Raw genomic sequence first — 17,099 nt, forward strand, 5'->3', positions numbered from 1 at the left:
AAGCCACTTACAAGGAAACTGAAGGACTTCACTGCACTCTTTGAACCCTGATCTGTAAGTACTTGGGCTTAATGGTTTACACTTAGAGATAATTGAGTTGTTTGGCAAATAACCAGAGATAATTGATGAATATAAGTCCTTAAATAAATATTTTTTTTTTAAAAAGCTACGATGTAAGTCATAAGAATATTTTTTTAATGTAGCTTTTATGATAGATCAAATATTATCAAATATAGACAATGTGGATAACAAAGAACAATAGCATTAGCAAGAAATGATCTGCATTTTAATATAATTTGACATAATAATCATTTACTTTATTGTTTAAGGTTTTCTCTTGGACATTGTGCAAGAAAAAAAAGGCACCAGGTGAGATTCTATCCTTTTTTTATCGTATTTCTGATTAAATGCTCTGTTAGAAAAAAATCGCCAATGTGTGTTTTCATTATCTGTTTCACAGAATGCATTACATCCACCTTGCTGCTCTGCTCTCTGCCTGTGCACTGGCTGATGGTAAGACTTCATTGAGAGTTTTACAATAATACACAAACTTATGAATGTTTAGAGACAGTTTAAGAAAAAGATGAGTATTAGTTAAATATCAGTTTTATTGATGATAATCTGTATCAGATGAAAAGTAAATCTTAACATTTTTTTTTCTTTGTTTTCTGTCTGAATGATAAAAACTCATCTCTTGTGTTCACAGTCCAGACACAGTTCTACTCATTCTCCCCAGCCGTGGGTTCAGGATCTGGTCAGCCATACAGTCTGACTGGAACCGGCAGAATCACAGCTGTCAGAGTGTGGGAGCGCTACAGCTACGTTATCTACGGGTAAGTGTCAAACAGATTTCAACTTCTATCACACTGTTTTCATCACACAGACTTTGATCATCAGATCATCAAATGGTAACAATTGTTTTAGTTTAGTGGGGGGGTTTAGGGTCTCCTTTGGATATAAAACAAAATATATAAACAAAACAATATATGTTACATGTTTGGATTCCTTAAAAGATTACGTTTTTAAATTAACACACAGATCTTTCCACAGCTTTTCATAGTTTTCAGCAAATTAAACTCATTGGGAGTGAACAAAGGACTACTTTCAGCTGCAGATTGATTCATTTTAGTCAGTTTCTCATCTGTATGGTCTGGGAAGATGGTTTTCCTGTGGACTCTGTTTTGAAGGTTTCACTTTCATCTAGTCTGTATAACCAACAATAATAAAAGGCCATGAGCAGAGCGGACCGTAAACACAGAGGAAGTACTGATCACTTGTTGAAACGCTCAAGTAGTCACTCATGTTTTGTTGGATTGTGTTTTCACTGATTCTTTCCTTTAAAAAAAGTCAATTATTTATTTCTCTTCCTCCTCAGTTTCCAAGTCCGCTATGGCCTAGTCTGGTCTCCAATTGCTGGATACAGAACTGGTGACCTACAGGAGATTGAGCTGCATGACGATGAATTCATTTGGCAGATCTCTGGGAAGTACGCCCGCTACTTGCAGTCAGTGGTGTTCACCACCAACAAGGGGCGCACTCTGCGAGCAGGCCAGCCATCAGGGAGATCCTTCAACATGTACCCCCAACACCCAATGGCTGAGCTGCGCTTCATCAGTGGACGCTTCCATGGAGCCATCACCTCCCTCCAAGCTCACTGGGGCATCTCTTACCCTAACAACACTGCCTTGCACTGAGGAGAAGAAGAGCGAAAATTAAACCCCTTGTAAAATGAAAATGAATGTTGCTGAAACTGTCATCTCTTGATTAATTTATTTTTATTTGGTACTCTGGAGTTGAGAGGACTTTCCTTTTTTACCAGAGCACTTTAAACTCTGTATTTATGAAACAATGTGAAGTAGCACAGGTCAATATTTAGTGACTTACACTGTAGCAAAGCATTAACAAACCTAGCGCTTGTTGCCCTCTTAACATCATGAAGGAACTTAAAGCATCCAACAGAAATGTTATCACATGTAAATGATTAATATATTTGCTTTAATTGCATGGAACTTGCTTGCTCCTTCTTCTCATGTTGTTATATCTCAAATGATAAGTACAAGCTCAGATAAGAAATAAAAATCATTGATTTGCTCAATGAAACTTCTCCAGCTGTTTTTCTGTGTGTTTTTGATAAATCCTTTGACTTAACAAAAATATTTTCAGCGTAAGATGCTGTAGCTTACTTTCACTGCTGACTGTCAACAGTACTGCTATCAACTAAAACAAATTGACCACTGGTCCCAGGTGTTTGTTTGGGGTATCATTTGGAGTTATTAAAGTCTAGCTTTTTTTATTTTTATTTTTTCCCCAGTTAGAGACACCTGGAGAGATCCCATCACATCAGATACAGAAGTGCTGCACTGTAATTTTACTGATAATTTAAAGCTCCACAAAAAGCTTCTGTAGACTTTCCTGTTTATGTGGGTTGATATTAACAGATTAGTACCTCAATAAAGGAGATGAAGGCTGGTCGCTTCAAAGGTACAAAATTAGTTCATAAAAAATACAGAAATCCACCAAACAAGATGTAATGGGCTTTAGCATCACAGTAACCACCATAGTGATGGGTTGTACAATTCACACTGTAGGGATGGATGATGGTCCCTATCTAACAGCTAACGGTCACTCAGCATAAATAACAGATTACACGGAGACACAACAACTACAACAACCTTTCAAAGCTCACACACTTTGCACTGAACACTTTATTTATTTTAGAAAAGAGTACAGATTTAATTTTAAACCATATGTAAAACTGCATTATTTATATCAGGCACACTGCAACCTTATTTCTAAATTATCCGTTCGATGAATGACACTTCAAAAAAAAAAAAGATTACCATCATATCACTGGCAGCTGTAAGTGGGTAAATGAACGCTATCATAATACAAAACTCACAACAATGAATGCTCACTAATATTACCACCTTCTGATGGTGAGGTTATATTAACGTGCCTCACATCATCCAGTCGTCTCTCTGCTTGAGCGTTTCTGAAAACTTCCTGGACGAAGGAACTTTGTTTTGATCATTCTGAAATGTGTTATCAGTTTTACATGACAGGGATCAGGTTTGATGATGTACCGTCAGCACCGTTTGGTCAGGATGGTGGAGTACAGATTTGCTTTATAAAATAAATAAAGTGTTCAGTGCAAAGTGTGTGAGCTTTGAAAGGTTGTTGTAGTTGTTGTGTCCAAGGTTATAATAGTTTTGGATTTGTCATTATAGTTTAGCTTTAGTTAGTTTTGACATTTTATTTTCCATTACAGTTTAGTTTTAATTAGTTTTAGAGCAGGCATTCTAGTTTTTATTTAGTTTTGATTTTTGCAACAAGGCTTAGTTTTAGTTTAGTTTAGTTTTTCATACTTTATTAACCAGGTGCAGGATTCAAAAAGGTCAGAGTAAATGTTTTGTAATACAGTTTATTTTCAAGTCCAACATAGTGCTCACTGCTCAGTCAATGCTGATACCGAACTGTTGGCTGCTGCCTTAAACACATGAAAATAATATAAACTTAGTATAAAAAATATAAGCATAAATTATATAAAATAATGTTGACATAAATTACATAAAATAATATTAACATAAATTATAAAAAAACAATATAATATGAGCTTCAATAAATAAAAATGTGGACTATGTAACAATAAAGGCAGACTCAAATACAATAAAAACTTGGACTCTGTAACAATTAAACTATTACAGATGCTCTGATTCATTGCTCCACTACGTTTCATCACAGCACAGAGCACAGCCAGTCAGTGCAGTAAACAAGTACGTCCCTATACGTCGCTATGATGGTGCTGTGCGGCACTGACAACTGCCTAAAACTGTTTAAAATTGGTTGGGAAAATGTGTCGTATTAATAAAAATCCTAAAGGCTATTAATATTGTCAAAAACTATAACTAAGGGAATTTTGTCTATCATTTTAGTTAGTTTCAGTTAGTTTTGTGAACACAAGATACAGTTTTAGTTTACTTATCGTTTTTGTTTTCTTTTCTAGTTTTTATTAGTTTGAGTTAACTGCAATGTATTTTAAATTTTAGTTTTCCTTTTTAGTTTTGTTTTAGTTAACTATTGTAACCTTGGTTGTGTCTCCGTGTAATCTGTTATTTATGCTGAGTGACTGTTAGCTGTTAGATAGAGACTATTATCCATCCCTACAGTGTGAATTGTACAACCCATCACTATGGTGGTTACTGTGATGCTAAAGCCCATTACATTTTGTTTGGTGCATTTCAGTATTTTTTATATTTTTTATGAACTAGTTTTGTACCTTTAAATTATCAGCAAAGTTACAGTGCAGCACTTCTGTATCTGATGTGATGGGATCTCTCCAGGTGTCTCTAACTGGGGAAAAAAATAAAAATAAAAAAGCTAGACTGTAATAACTCCAAATGATACCCCAACAAACACCTGGGACCATTGGTTAATTTGTTTTAGTTGATAGCAGTACTGTTGACAGTCATCAGTGAAAGTAAGCTACAGCATCTTACGCTGAAAATTTTTTTTGTAAAGTCAAAGAATTTAACAAAAAAAAAAAACAGACAGAGGAACAGCTGGAGAAGTTTCATTGAGCAAATCAATGATTTTTATTTCTTATCTGAGCTTTTACATATTTCAACAATAAGTATAAAACAATCATTTGAGATAAAACAACACGAGAAGAAGGAGCAAGCAAGTTCCATGTCATATAAGCAAATATATTAATAATTTGCTTGTGATAACACTTCTGTTGGATGCTTTAAGTTCCTTCATAATGTTCAGAGGGCAACAAAGTCTAGGTTTGTTAATGCTTTGCTACAGTGTAAGTCACTAAATATTGACCTGTGCTACTTCACATTGTTTCATAAACACAGAGTTTAAAGTGCTCTGGTAAAAAAGGAAAGTCCTCTCAACTCCACAGTACTTGGACCAAATAAAAATAATTTAATCAAGAGATGACAGTTTCGGCAATGTTCATTTTCATTTTACAAGGGGTTAAATTTTCGCCCTCCTTCTCCTCAGTGCAAGGCAGTGCTGTTAGAGTAAGAGATGCCCCAGTGAGCTTGGAGGGAGGTGATGGCTCCATGAAAGCGTCCACTGATGAAGCGCAGCTCAGCCATTGGGTGTTGGGGGTACATGTTGAAGGATCTCCCTGAAGGCTGGCCTGCTCGCAGAGTGCGCCCCTTGCTAGTGGTGAACACCACTGACTGCAAGTAGTGGGAGTACTTCCCAGAGATCTGCCAAATGAATTCATCGTCATGCAGCTCAATCTCTTGTAGATCACCACTGCTGTATCCAGCAATTGGAGACCAGACTAGGCCATAGCGGAATTGAAAACTGAGAAGGAAGAGAAATAAATAATTGACTTTTTTTTAAAGGAAAGAATCAGTGAAAACACAATCCAACAATAATGAGTGACTTCTTGCGCATTTTGACAAATGGTCAGTACTTCCTCTGTGTTTACGGTCTGCTCTGCTAATGGCTTTTTATTATTGTTGGTTATACAGACTAGAAGAAAGTGAAACCTTCAAAACAGAGTCCACAGGAAAACCATCTTCTCAGACCATACAAATGAGAAACTGATTAAAATGAATCAATCCACAGCTGAAAGTAGTCCCTTATTCACTCCCAATGAGTTTAATTTTTTGAAAACTATGAAAAGCTGTGGAAAGATCTGTGTGTTAATTCAAAAACGTAATCTTTAAAGGAATCCAAACATGTAGCATATATTATTTTGTTTATATATTTTGTTTTGCATTCAAAGGATATAACCCCCTGCTAACTTAAACTAATTGTTACCATTTGATGATCTGATGATCAAAGTCTGTGTGATGAAAACAGTGAGAACAGTTCAGATCTGTTTGACACTTACCCGGTGATATAGTTGCTGTAGCGCTCCCACACTCTGACAGCTGTGATTCTGCCGGTTCCAGTCAGACTGTATGGCTGACCAGATCCTGAACCCACGGCTGGGGAGAAGGAGTAGTACTGTGTCTGGACTGTGAACACAAGAGATGAGTTTTTATCATTCAGACAGAAAACAAAAGAAAAAAAAGTACAAATTTTTAGATTTACTTTTAATCTGATACAGATTATCATCAATGAAACTGATATTTAACTAATACTCATCTTTTTCTTAAACTGTCTCTCAACATTCATGAATTTGTATATTATTGTAAAACTCACAATGAAATCTTACCATCAGCCAGTGCACAGGCAGAGAGCAGAGCAGCAAGGAGGATGTAATGCATTCTGTGAAACAGATAATAAAAAGACACATTGGCGATTTTTTTCTAACAAAGCATTTAATCATAAATAAGATTAAAAAAAGGATAGAATCTCACCTGGTGCCTTTTTTTTTCTTGCACAATGTCCAAGAGAAAACCTTAAACAATAAAGTAAATGATTATTATGTCAAATTATATTAAAATGCAGATCATTTCTTGCTAATGCTATTGTTGTTTGTTATCCACATTGTCTATATTTGATAATATTTGATCTATCATAAAAGCTACATTAAAAAAAATATTCTTATGACTTACATCGTAGCTTTTTAAAAAAAAAAAAAATATTTGTTTAAGGACTTATATTCATCAATTATCTCAGGTTATTTGCCAAACAACTCAATTATCTCTAAGTGTAAACCATTAAGCCAAAGTACTTACAGATCAGGGTTCAAAGAGTGCAGTGAAGTCCTTCAGTTTCCTTGTAAGTGGCTTGAATCTTTTTCTCTGTGTGCAGCATCAGGTCTTTATACCATCACAACACATTCCTGTGCACATTCCTGAAGTACCAACCATGAAGAGTACCTGTTGGTCGAGATGGGTTCAGGAAACAGTGCAAGGCACGAAAAAAGGGGTTTTCCTGGGTCATCACAGTGTGATGAATCAGAAGTTATGTCATTATCGGTCAGTCACAATGAGGAGACAAAAGAAGTGAAGAATTTCCCTCTGGTTTTTTTTGTGTTGTTTTTTATTTATTTATTTTTTTTGTAAATTGATTTTTTAATTTACTTGTTTCATTGAACAAGGTTAGATCAAAATATCATTTACAGATTGAATTTGATTGGTTTTAAACTTGAAGCTCAAACCTGTTATAACTTACATGTGCATGCAACACAACAGAAATGTGACTGCAAAACCCAAAAAACAGGAATAACCAATCAATACAGGCATTTCTTAAAATGTACAGAAAGTATTGCATGTGTTATTACCATAGACTGTATATAGAGTGAACAGTGTGGCTCCGCCATTTATCATTGTACGGTTTTGAAGCCAAAATTACCCCCGTCACAGGCGCCATCATTGTAGCAGATTCTGCGCAGTAGAGACGCCATGCCAGGACCTGTTAGTCAACTTTCAGTCACTGTTTTAAGTCCGTTGTTCCAGTCTGATGCAAGTAGCATATTGTTTCATTTGCTGAAAATATTTATGTTGAATAAAAGATTTATCTCTCACACAGAAATGCAGCTCAAGCAGATTAAATTAGCAAATCAAAGAGAATCTTACTTTAAAGAGAAAGAGAATATTACTTTAAAACTTCAAGTGTCTGAGTGAGCAGACATGAACTCTATTGCACATAGCCCACTGAACCAAACATTAATACAAAGTGGGGGGAAACTGTGACAATCAATCCTGCTCTTCACAGCCCTGTAAAAGTAAATATAACATTGAAAATAAATAGGATGTAAAAAATAAAATAGAATTTATGTAAAACTGCATTATTTATATAAGACACACTGCAACCTTATTTCTAAATTATCCGTTTGATGAATGACACTTCAAAAAAAAAAAAAAAAAAGATTACCATCATATCACTGTTTAAGCCCTGGCAGCTGTAGATGGGTAAATGAAAGCTATTATAAATTAAAACTCATAATAATGAAGGCTCACTAATATAAAAATATATATAAATACCACCTTCTGATGGTGAGGTTATATTAACGTGCCTCACATCATCCAGTTGTCTCTCTGCTTGAGCGTTTCTGAAAACTTCCTGGAAAAATGAACTTCGTTTTGATAATTCTGAAATGTGTTATCAGTTTTACATGACAGGGATCACGTTTAATGATGTACCGTGAGCACGATTTGGTCAGGGTGGTGGAGTGTCTCTCCCAAGGGGCAACATTTGTTTTTAAAAAATGAAGCCTGTGGGGAAGTGCCAAAAGTTAAAGTTCATCAAATGTGTGCTTTAGGCTGGCAGCAGAAAGACCAGCGATCAAGTACACACCAGGCCAAAAAAAACAGACTTACACTGCTTCAAAAAATAGCTCAGATAAGTCTCAGCTTAATATGAGAGTGTCAGTTATTTGTGCAAGATCCCATGGTCCCTATAATCCATACATAATGGGGCACATATTTACATTTTATTTTGTAGTGAGTAACAACAGTGACAGTGTAAATGTAGAGGAGTAAAAGTATGTGATTTTTTATGTATTGAAGTAAAAGTGAAAGATGCAATGAATACAGAGACTGAGGTAAAGTATAAATACGCACTGTTACTAAGTACTTTACTTAAATCCTTTACACCACTGTCGACACCTCTATGTAGCCTCCCACTCTAAGCAACCTTAATTATTTTTTTTCCTCACTAAGTTATTAGTTTGTAAAGACTTTTCTTTGGGTTTCTTTATGCTAATGGAAGCACCCATTCAAATTTTGTTTTCTATTAAATAGCTGAGTCTTGTTGTTCTTGGCAAAGACGAGGACCAGGATTAAAATGATAGACCTCTGACGCATCACTTTGAACTGAACAGGAGTTTATGTAATCACTGGTTATGAAATATACCTTCAATCATGTCAGAAAACAAGCCCAGCAAACTGTTGTACTGAATGAAACAGAAAGGGTTTTGTTTTCGTGAAAACAAATCAGACATATTTTGGATAAACCTGACTTTGGACCAAGCCGCAACCTCCAATGTAAAAAATATGAGACAATGCAGAAGTGTTAAGTTCTGCTGTTTCTTGAGTGTCCGTCTGAGACTGGCTCCGGAAGTCACAGCCACACCAAGCCAAAAAAAGCAGTAGTTTCCCATCTAGTTTACAAATTTCACTATCAGCACACACTGTACCGAGGGGTGAATTTTGTTCTTACTCGGCTGTTTAGAGAATATGACCAGGATTAGCTTCTAAACCAGGTGTGGCCAACCAGTCAGAGACCAAGAGCCACAAATACTGTGGTACTACAGCCACATCACATACATGGTCTGGCAAACAAACTTCCTCTCACACATAAACAAAATGATATAAAATGAAAAGCAATACATTTCTATCTATCTATCTATCTATCTATCTATCTATCTATCTATCTATCTATCTATCTATCTATCTATCTATCTATCTATCTATCTATCTATCTATCTATCTATCTATGAGCACATGAGCGATTGAGAAGAGCACATGTAGAGAAGAGAAACTAAAACTAAAGTATCAATCTCATCACCTGAGTATTGATCAATACCGATCCCAACGTTGGCATCAGTATATCAATATTTTAGATTGATCAGCACCACACTACTCATAACTAAATATATATTTATATATATATATTTTAGGAATGGATCGAAGAGCCGAAAGGCAAAGAGCCACATGCGGCTCACGAGCCGCATGTTGGCTCCCTCTGCTCTAAACTATGGTGTCACAAATCATGCTCATCGGCCCAACTCTTGATCAGCCTTTTTCATAGCACTATTTTTTAATGGTACATCAGGCAACATTTTTTTCTCACTGTACGGGTGTTGTGTCAGTGTGAGTGAAACACCCAGGGACTACAGATGAAAATAACCAAGCTTCTCTAGCCAATGGGTGATGCTCCTGTGACTGTGTGGGACCCTCGCCATTGTCCATTTTGTGAAGTTGCTCAAGCATTCGTGGGCGGAGTGGCAGACCTGCTCTGACACACACACACCACGCAGTGTTTCCTCCTGCGTCTGTCAAAACCCAAAACAGTTAATGTGCATTGGTGTCATGGTGCGAAAATATAACTGAGTAAAAGTAAAAAGTCCCCAGGGATAAATAAACACTTCTACCTGAAGAATCTACTTAAGTACAGTAACAGAGTATTTCTACATCATTTATTGCCATCTCTGTCTTACAGGTGGTTTCTGTAGCTGCTGTCATGTTGATGCAAAGCCATCTCAAGAAAATAATGTCACCCTTACAATCTTGTGCATTGATGTAACATTTTCTGACCTACCTGCTTGTAATCACAGGTCAAACGATGTACAAAAACATTCTATATTTATTCCTGTATTATTTGTACTACTTACAGCTTTTAAATCTTTATAAATGGTAAAAAACAAAAAAAGGGAGGGCTAATGTTGTGTGATGCTGACGTCTTGGCCAGGTAGCCCTTGTAAAAGTCTCATTGGGTCTTTTATCTGGGTAAATATTAAAAGGTTTAATTAAAATAAAATAAAATAAATAATACATTATGTGATTTGTTAAATGTCTGTTTAAATTAGATTTTCCTTTTTTTGGTTTGCAAATTGCAATTTTGTTTTGTTGCATGCTCATGTGCTAGCAATAACAGGTCAGAACTTCATTTGGACCTCAAGTTTAAGACTGATCAATTTCAATCAGGAAATGATATTTTATTCTAGCCTTTCCAATAAAACAGCTGGTTTTCCTTCTTATAAAAGCACTTAAGGACGGATAGATGGAAATTCTTTCCTCCTTTTGTCACCTTAGTGTGATTGATATGTAATGACAGGTTAATGACGCACCTTCTAATAAAACACACCTGGACGTGCCAGAAAAAACACCTTTGCGTTTAACACTGTTTCCTGAATCGATCTCAACCAACTGGTATTCTGCATGTGTGGCACTTAAATATCCACCCAGGATGCAATGCACTGGTATAAAAGACCTGATGCTGCACACACAGGAAGAGATTCAAGCTGCTTACTGAGGGAACTAAAGCGTGGAGGATCTTACTGCACTCTTTGAACCCTGATCTGTGAGTGTTCAGGCTTAATGGTTTACACTTAAAGTCAATTGGGTTGTTTGGCAAATGATGTAAGAAAATTGATGAATGCAATGTTATTATTACTCAAGGGCTTTAAGTTTATATATATATATATATATATATATATATATATATATATATATATATATATATATATATATATATATATATATATATATATATATATTTATTTATTTATTTATTTATTTATATATATCGTGTTAACTGTAAGAATAGATTGTTAACATTGTTTCTATTGTGAATATGACATCTGTACAAATTATACTTAGACATTACAAACATGGACAATGAAGAGCAATAGCTTTAACGATACAAATTTTATTGTAAAAAAAATATATATATATATATATATAAAATATTCTGATATAATACTCATCTGTTCTGCTTTTTAAAGGTATTTCTTGGTCATCTTAAATTAAATAAAATAGCACAAGGTGAGACTTCAATTTTCTTCCTGTGCAATTCATTAATAATTCTCGGTGAGAAATAAATTCATCAATGTGTGTTTTTATTTTTTATTATCTGTCCCACAGAATGCATTACATCATCCTTGCTGCTCTGCTCTCTGCCTGTGTGCTGGCTGATGGTAAGATTTAAGTTTGAAGCTAAACATTATTTTTATTCTTACTATTTAACTGTGATTTTTACATAAAACAGAAACACATGTATGTTAAATTAAAATTTGAGTTACATTGGTGATATTCTGTATCAGATGAAAAGTAAAGCTAAAAGATGATACTTTTATTGTTTTCTGTCTGAATGATACGACTCATCTCTTGCGTTCACAGTCCAGGACCAGTACTACTCCTTCTCCCAGAGCATTGGTTCAGGATCTGGTAATCCATACAGACTGATTGGAGAAGGCAGAATCACAGCTGTCAGAGTATGGGAGGGGTACAACAGCTACATCTACGGGTAAGAGTCAAACAGATCTCAACTGTTCTCACCACCAAAGACTTTGATAATCAAATCATGAGTATGTAAGTAAGCTAAAATATTGTGTTTTGTTACTTTGTTATTCTTTTCGTTCCCCAAGCTGGTCAAGGCAGGAACTTTAATTTTAACTTTAATTTTCAAGTCCATAAAATCAACAATTTTTCAGCATCATTAGCAGAGCAGACTGTGAACACAGAGGAAATACTGACCACTTGTTGAATCACTCACGTTTTGTTGGATTGTGTTTTCTTCTCCTTTATAAAGTCCATTCTTTATTACTCTCCCTCTTCAGCTTCCAAATCAAATATGGCTTCGTCTGGTCCCCAGTTGTTGGGTACACCCATGGTGACCAACAGGAGATTGAGCTGCAGGCTGATGAAGCCATCATCCAGATCTCTGGGAAGTACGCCCACTACTTGCAGTCAGTGGTGTTCACCACTAGCAAGGGGCGCACTCTGCAAGCAGGCCAGCCTTCAGGGATATCCTTCAACATGTACCCCGAACACCCAATGGCTGAGCTGCGCTTCATCAGCGGACGGTATAGCGGAGGCATCACCTCCCTCCAAGCTCACTGGGGCATCACTTATCCTGACAGAATTGCCTTGCATTGAGGAGGAGAGTGGTATGCCTCGGGCACTGCAGTCAGCACTTTTTTGTCGCAAAACTTAAATGTTTGTAAAATGAAAATGAATGTCACTGAAAATTCTGACTCTTGATTGTTTTTTTTCTTTTGATTTGCTCCAAGGATAGTTGAGTTGAGAGGACTTAACCTATATCTGTACCAGAGCACTTTAAACTCTGTATTTGTGAAACAATGTGAAGTAGCACAGGTCATTATTTAGTGACTTACACTGTAGCAAAGCATTAACAAACCTCAACGTTGTTGCCCTCTGAACCTTATGAAGGAACTTAAAGCACCCAACAGAAATGCTATCACATAGAAATGATCAACATATTAGCTTTTTAAGACAGGTGTCTTGCTTGCTCATTCTTCTTTTGTTGATTTTTTCTCAGATGATTGTTTATACTTGTAAGAAATGTGTAAAAGCTCAGATAAGAAATAATCAAACTTTATTTTCTCTTTTAAACTGTTTGAGTCTTTTGACTTTATAAAAATATTTTCAGTGAAGGAAGCATGTGCTACTTGCGTCAGACTGGGGCACTGAAAATAAGGAGAAGAAGGTGACTAACAGAGCTTGGTCGGCGTTTCGGACCTATACTTTGTTTTTATTTGCTGGCAGCACCCATGGCCTAAATAATAGAGTGCTTTCCACAACTGTGAAACAGTTTCTAGGTCAGTGTCCTGCAGCATCCCCACCCTTCTTATTGTGACCTTCAGGTGTGTTGATGTTGGAAGTCTTCTTGATGTTTTATTGGTCAGTTGGTGATTGACAAGTGACTGTGAAGAATTGTACTCTTCTTAAGGCTGATGACAAGGGCGTTTTCTTGAGCTTCAAGAATTGCATAACCATTCCACTAAATTCTCAAACAACTTGCTTCAATAAGGTTTCTATTGCATTGAATGCAGGTTACCTCTAATTTACCCACACAGCTACAGGTGCTATCTAAAGTGTGACGCAGCCTTAAGAAGCAGATGTTGGACCAAATGACTATACCAGCTGTCATCAGTTCAGTTTGATAGCATGTAAGTGATTAATCAGTAATAATTTAGCAACATCTTGTAAAAATTAGCCATTTTGAATAATCATATTTATCCAATAATCTGCACTCAATACACTTTACTGACGGGTTTTTCAGTTCCTTTCATCAAGCCACTTAAGAGTGGGATGCTTCAGTTATTTGAAGTTTGGAAACAAATTCTGAAATTCTGATATTTGTTTTTACACTCTGCTCACCCTAAACCCTTCACACATTGCACATCTCTCCATCAGTGTTCAAGATTAATCACTGAGGTCCTTGAATTAGTCCATTTTAAATCTCCATTGTGTGACTCCAACATTAGTCCCAGCTAGCGATCTTTTTGTTTTGAAGCCCCAAAACTGTGTAGCAATGAAAGTAGAAACCTAAAATTTGTTATTTATGTACAAGTTCACAAGATACTTGATGCTCTTATTTGTTCCTTCAAAAAGTTCACAGACAAACCAAAGCATGAGAATGGGTTTTATATCAATCAATCTATCTATCAATATATATATATATATATATATATATATATATATATATATATATATATATATATATATATATATATATATATATATATATATATATATATATATATATATGACTTTATTTATATATATGACTTTATTTAGTAACTCAATGACATAATAGATTAAATACTTATGCATTATTCTTGCCCCACTACCACTTTCTACTACAACATTACGACCTTCTTCTTGTAACATTACAACTTTCCTCTGGTTACTTTACGAGTTAATTTTTATGACGTTTTGAATTAACTCTCGAAACGTTGCAACTTAATTAATTTGACATAAAGCCTTTACTTCTTATAACCTTACAACTTTATTCTCATGACTTTGGTGTAAATCTGGTAATATTTTCACTTTATTTCCATTTGTTAAAATTTTGATTTTTTAAAAAATATTTTTCACTTAACATCTTCATCTTAGCTTTCCTTTTGTTAAATTATGACTGTTCCTGTAAGATTGTGACCCTATCCTTGCAACATTTCAACTCAAATCTCATAATAATCTTGTAGTATATGAAGTTAAAAATTAATTTAAAAAAAAAAAAGAAAAAAAAAAAGGCAAAAACCTTTGCAATGAAGGCACAACCCTCTACAAACACTAGCCCTGATAGGATTTTACTAGTGGTTATGAGCTGAGTTGAACTACGTTTGTTACTGTATTTAGTCATAAGTTATTTCAAATGAGCTTCCTCCGCATCATTAATTATATAGATACCAGGAAATCTGTCAAAGTTGCTTTAATACATTTCAGAGATTGTTTATGAGGTTCAGGTACAGATGAATACAATTAAAGTTATCAGTCTTAACTTTTATGATGAACTTGTTGCATAATTTACGGGATCTACTTGCTCATAAAATCCACACGTCATTTCTTCTCAACCTCTTGAGTTCTTGAGTGTGGAAAAACTTTTGACCTCAATCATTTCCTTCTTCAAAAACGTTCAACCGCTAACCACAAGACCATGCACACAATGCTTACGGTGCTCTCTTACAAGTTTACAGGAATCAAAGCCTGAAAACAAAACAAAACAAACATGTTCAACAAGGAACAAGGCAGAGAAAACCCTGAAAGGTCCGTGTCAACAGCCATGCCTGGGTGACCTGGTGGTTGTTGCTCATGCATCGCAAGTATTTCAAAAACAACAAAGGAGTTTCCTCGTACCGTTTCAGTCATCAGGTAATTACAAAGCCACAATTAAATTCCTTTCACATTAATTTATCTTTTGCTGCCGACAGATGTTACTGTTACCTAACTTGTAGATGCTTTATATTAGCATGTTTCCCACTGTTTACTTTAATTTTGATGCAATGAAGCAAGGATAAAAGATCCCTTGGTTTTGTGTTTGGTATGCAGGATCAGCGTGTCCACTTACATCCCTCACACACAGGAAGAAAAGTTGGGTGCTTAATAACACACTGAGTGAATATTAAAACAGTGTAATCACAGTGTTTCTACTTTTAACAGTTAGCAGGGGGTGACAAGTTGACAGTATTCTATTAGCATACCAAAGAGGATTTCCAAGCCTTTACTGTGACTGTCAGTTTGAGGGGGTGATAATTATGGTACGCACATCTAGACACACTTTAAAAATGAGCATGTGTTTTGTGCTAGCACCAATAGAGAGCAGAGAAATTTAACATGCACAAAGCTGACAGCCGAGGAGCAGACAGGCTTTACTGCTTTACCTTCCTGCCCTGTGGTCATAAGCAAAGCAGCAGCAAGCAGTTTTCACCCTATTAGTAACCCAGTGACGAGTGAAGAGCTTGTTTTAACATTTACTATGTGCTAACTCACAGAACATCAAAGCTTAGCCACGTTGCTAGCAGTCTACTCTACATTTACTTCAGTAAAATGGGTTGTTTATCTTCAACTTCAACCCAAAATGTCTCCACTGGATTCCTATAAAGAATTCAGACAATTAGAATGTGAAGTTTATTAAATATGTGCTGCATTGGTTTCTTGAAAACAATAAGCTATTTGTTTTTTTGTTTTGTTTTGTTTTTTGCTGTCCGTGATAGCTTTGATGCTAACAGAACTAGCTTACATGGTGCTGCCGTAGACCAAATTTCCTTAACCTCTTAAAAAAACACGTTGGAATTTGTACATTTAGCTCAGATTTTCATAAAAATCAATAGATAGATAGATAGATAGATAGATAGATAGATAGATAGATAGATAGATAGATACCTTAGAGTGCATAACATTAAGAGTTAAGCCCCCTTCACATCGCCGCGCAGTAACTGTCCCGAAAACCGCTTCTCTGCTGTAGGAGGCCCATGAATGGCAGAGCGTTTTTCCAAGCGGAAAACAACCTCCCCCCTCAAAAACACGTACCCCCGAGTAGTACCTTATAATCTTGGTTTACTGTACAATGTGCATATGAAAGATTTTATTATTATTGTAGAGCTCTGGATATTCAGATACCAGCAGTATTAGCTCCTCCATTGCTTGTTTTACCCCGCGAAGCCTGTTATTTCCAGGTTTTCTTCTTCCCTCGATGTGATTGGCTGTTCCCAGGCGACTGCCGCCAGAAAGTTCAACACGCTGGACTCCGACAGCAGGGGAAAATCTGTGCGCATTCACGTGGGCAGCAACCGCTTCTGGGTCCTACCACCGCAGCCAAAACCGCCTGCCGTCTGCCGCCCGCCCCTCATGAGAATGACTGGAGGCGGCGCGGTGCCACGTGGCGATGTGAAGCCCCCTTTAGGGTCATGAAAGTGTCAACAAATAGAGCTACTGACATTAAGCCTGTCATTACAAGCTGTTATGAGGTACAAGTTAAAGCCAAGGCAGAAGTATAAGCTCAAGTTGATTGTACCCATAGACTGTATATAGAGTAGACAGCGTGGCTCCGCCATTTACCATTGTACGGTTTTGAAGCCAATTGCAGCCATTGGCAGTGGTTGTGCAGCCAGAGTCTGCACAGTAAAGACTGTGAGGGATTCTGGGAGCATCTGAGTGGGGCCGGGTGACAAAAATATTAATTATGTTTTTTTCTTTTGAGAGTCTGATCACTTC

General features: G+C 36.2%; 3 protein-coding genes across 3 annotated transcripts; 2 read left to right on the forward strand and 1 right to left on the reverse strand.

Annotated features, from left to right (window-relative positions):
* Positions 1–461: 461 nt before the first annotated feature.
* Positions 462–1,694, forward strand: LOC141803307 (zymogen granule membrane protein 16-like). The gene is made up of 3 exons (XM_074687270.1): positions 462–513; positions 707–833; positions 1,376–1,694. Exons 1-3 carry the CDS (start codon positions 462–464, stop codon positions 1,692–1,694), a joined length of 498 nt encoding a protein of 165 aa, XP_074543371.1.
* Positions 1,695–5,003: 3,309 nt separating this feature from the next.
* LOC141803308 (zymogen granule membrane protein 16-like) lies at positions 5,004–6,236 on the reverse strand. Its single transcript, XM_074687271.1, has 3 exons — positions 6,185–6,236; positions 5,858–5,984; positions 5,004–5,322 (listed from the first exon to the last, which is right to left on the reverse strand). Exons 1-3 carry the CDS (start codon positions 6,234–6,236, stop codon positions 5,004–5,006), a joined length of 498 nt encoding a protein of 165 aa, XP_074543372.1.
* A 5,269-nt stretch (positions 6,237–11,505) lies between these two features.
* On the forward strand, positions 11,506–12,518 carry LOC141803309 (zymogen granule membrane protein 16-like). The gene is made up of 3 exons (XM_074687272.1): positions 11,506–11,557; positions 11,760–11,886; positions 12,200–12,518. Exons 1-3 carry the CDS (start codon positions 11,506–11,508, stop codon positions 12,516–12,518), a joined length of 498 nt encoding a protein of 165 aa, XP_074543373.1.
* Positions 12,519–17,099: the final 4,581 nt, after the last annotated feature.

Source organism: Halichoeres trimaculatus, unplaced genomic scaffold (genome assembly GCF_033239565.1).
Source record: "Halichoeres trimaculatus isolate MK-OKI-2021-1 unplaced genomic scaffold, fHalTri1.1 fHalTri1_scaffold_14, whole genome shotgun sequence".
NCBI classification, from domain to species: domain Eukaryota; kingdom Metazoa; phylum Chordata; class Actinopteri; order Labriformes; family Labridae; genus Halichoeres; species Halichoeres trimaculatus.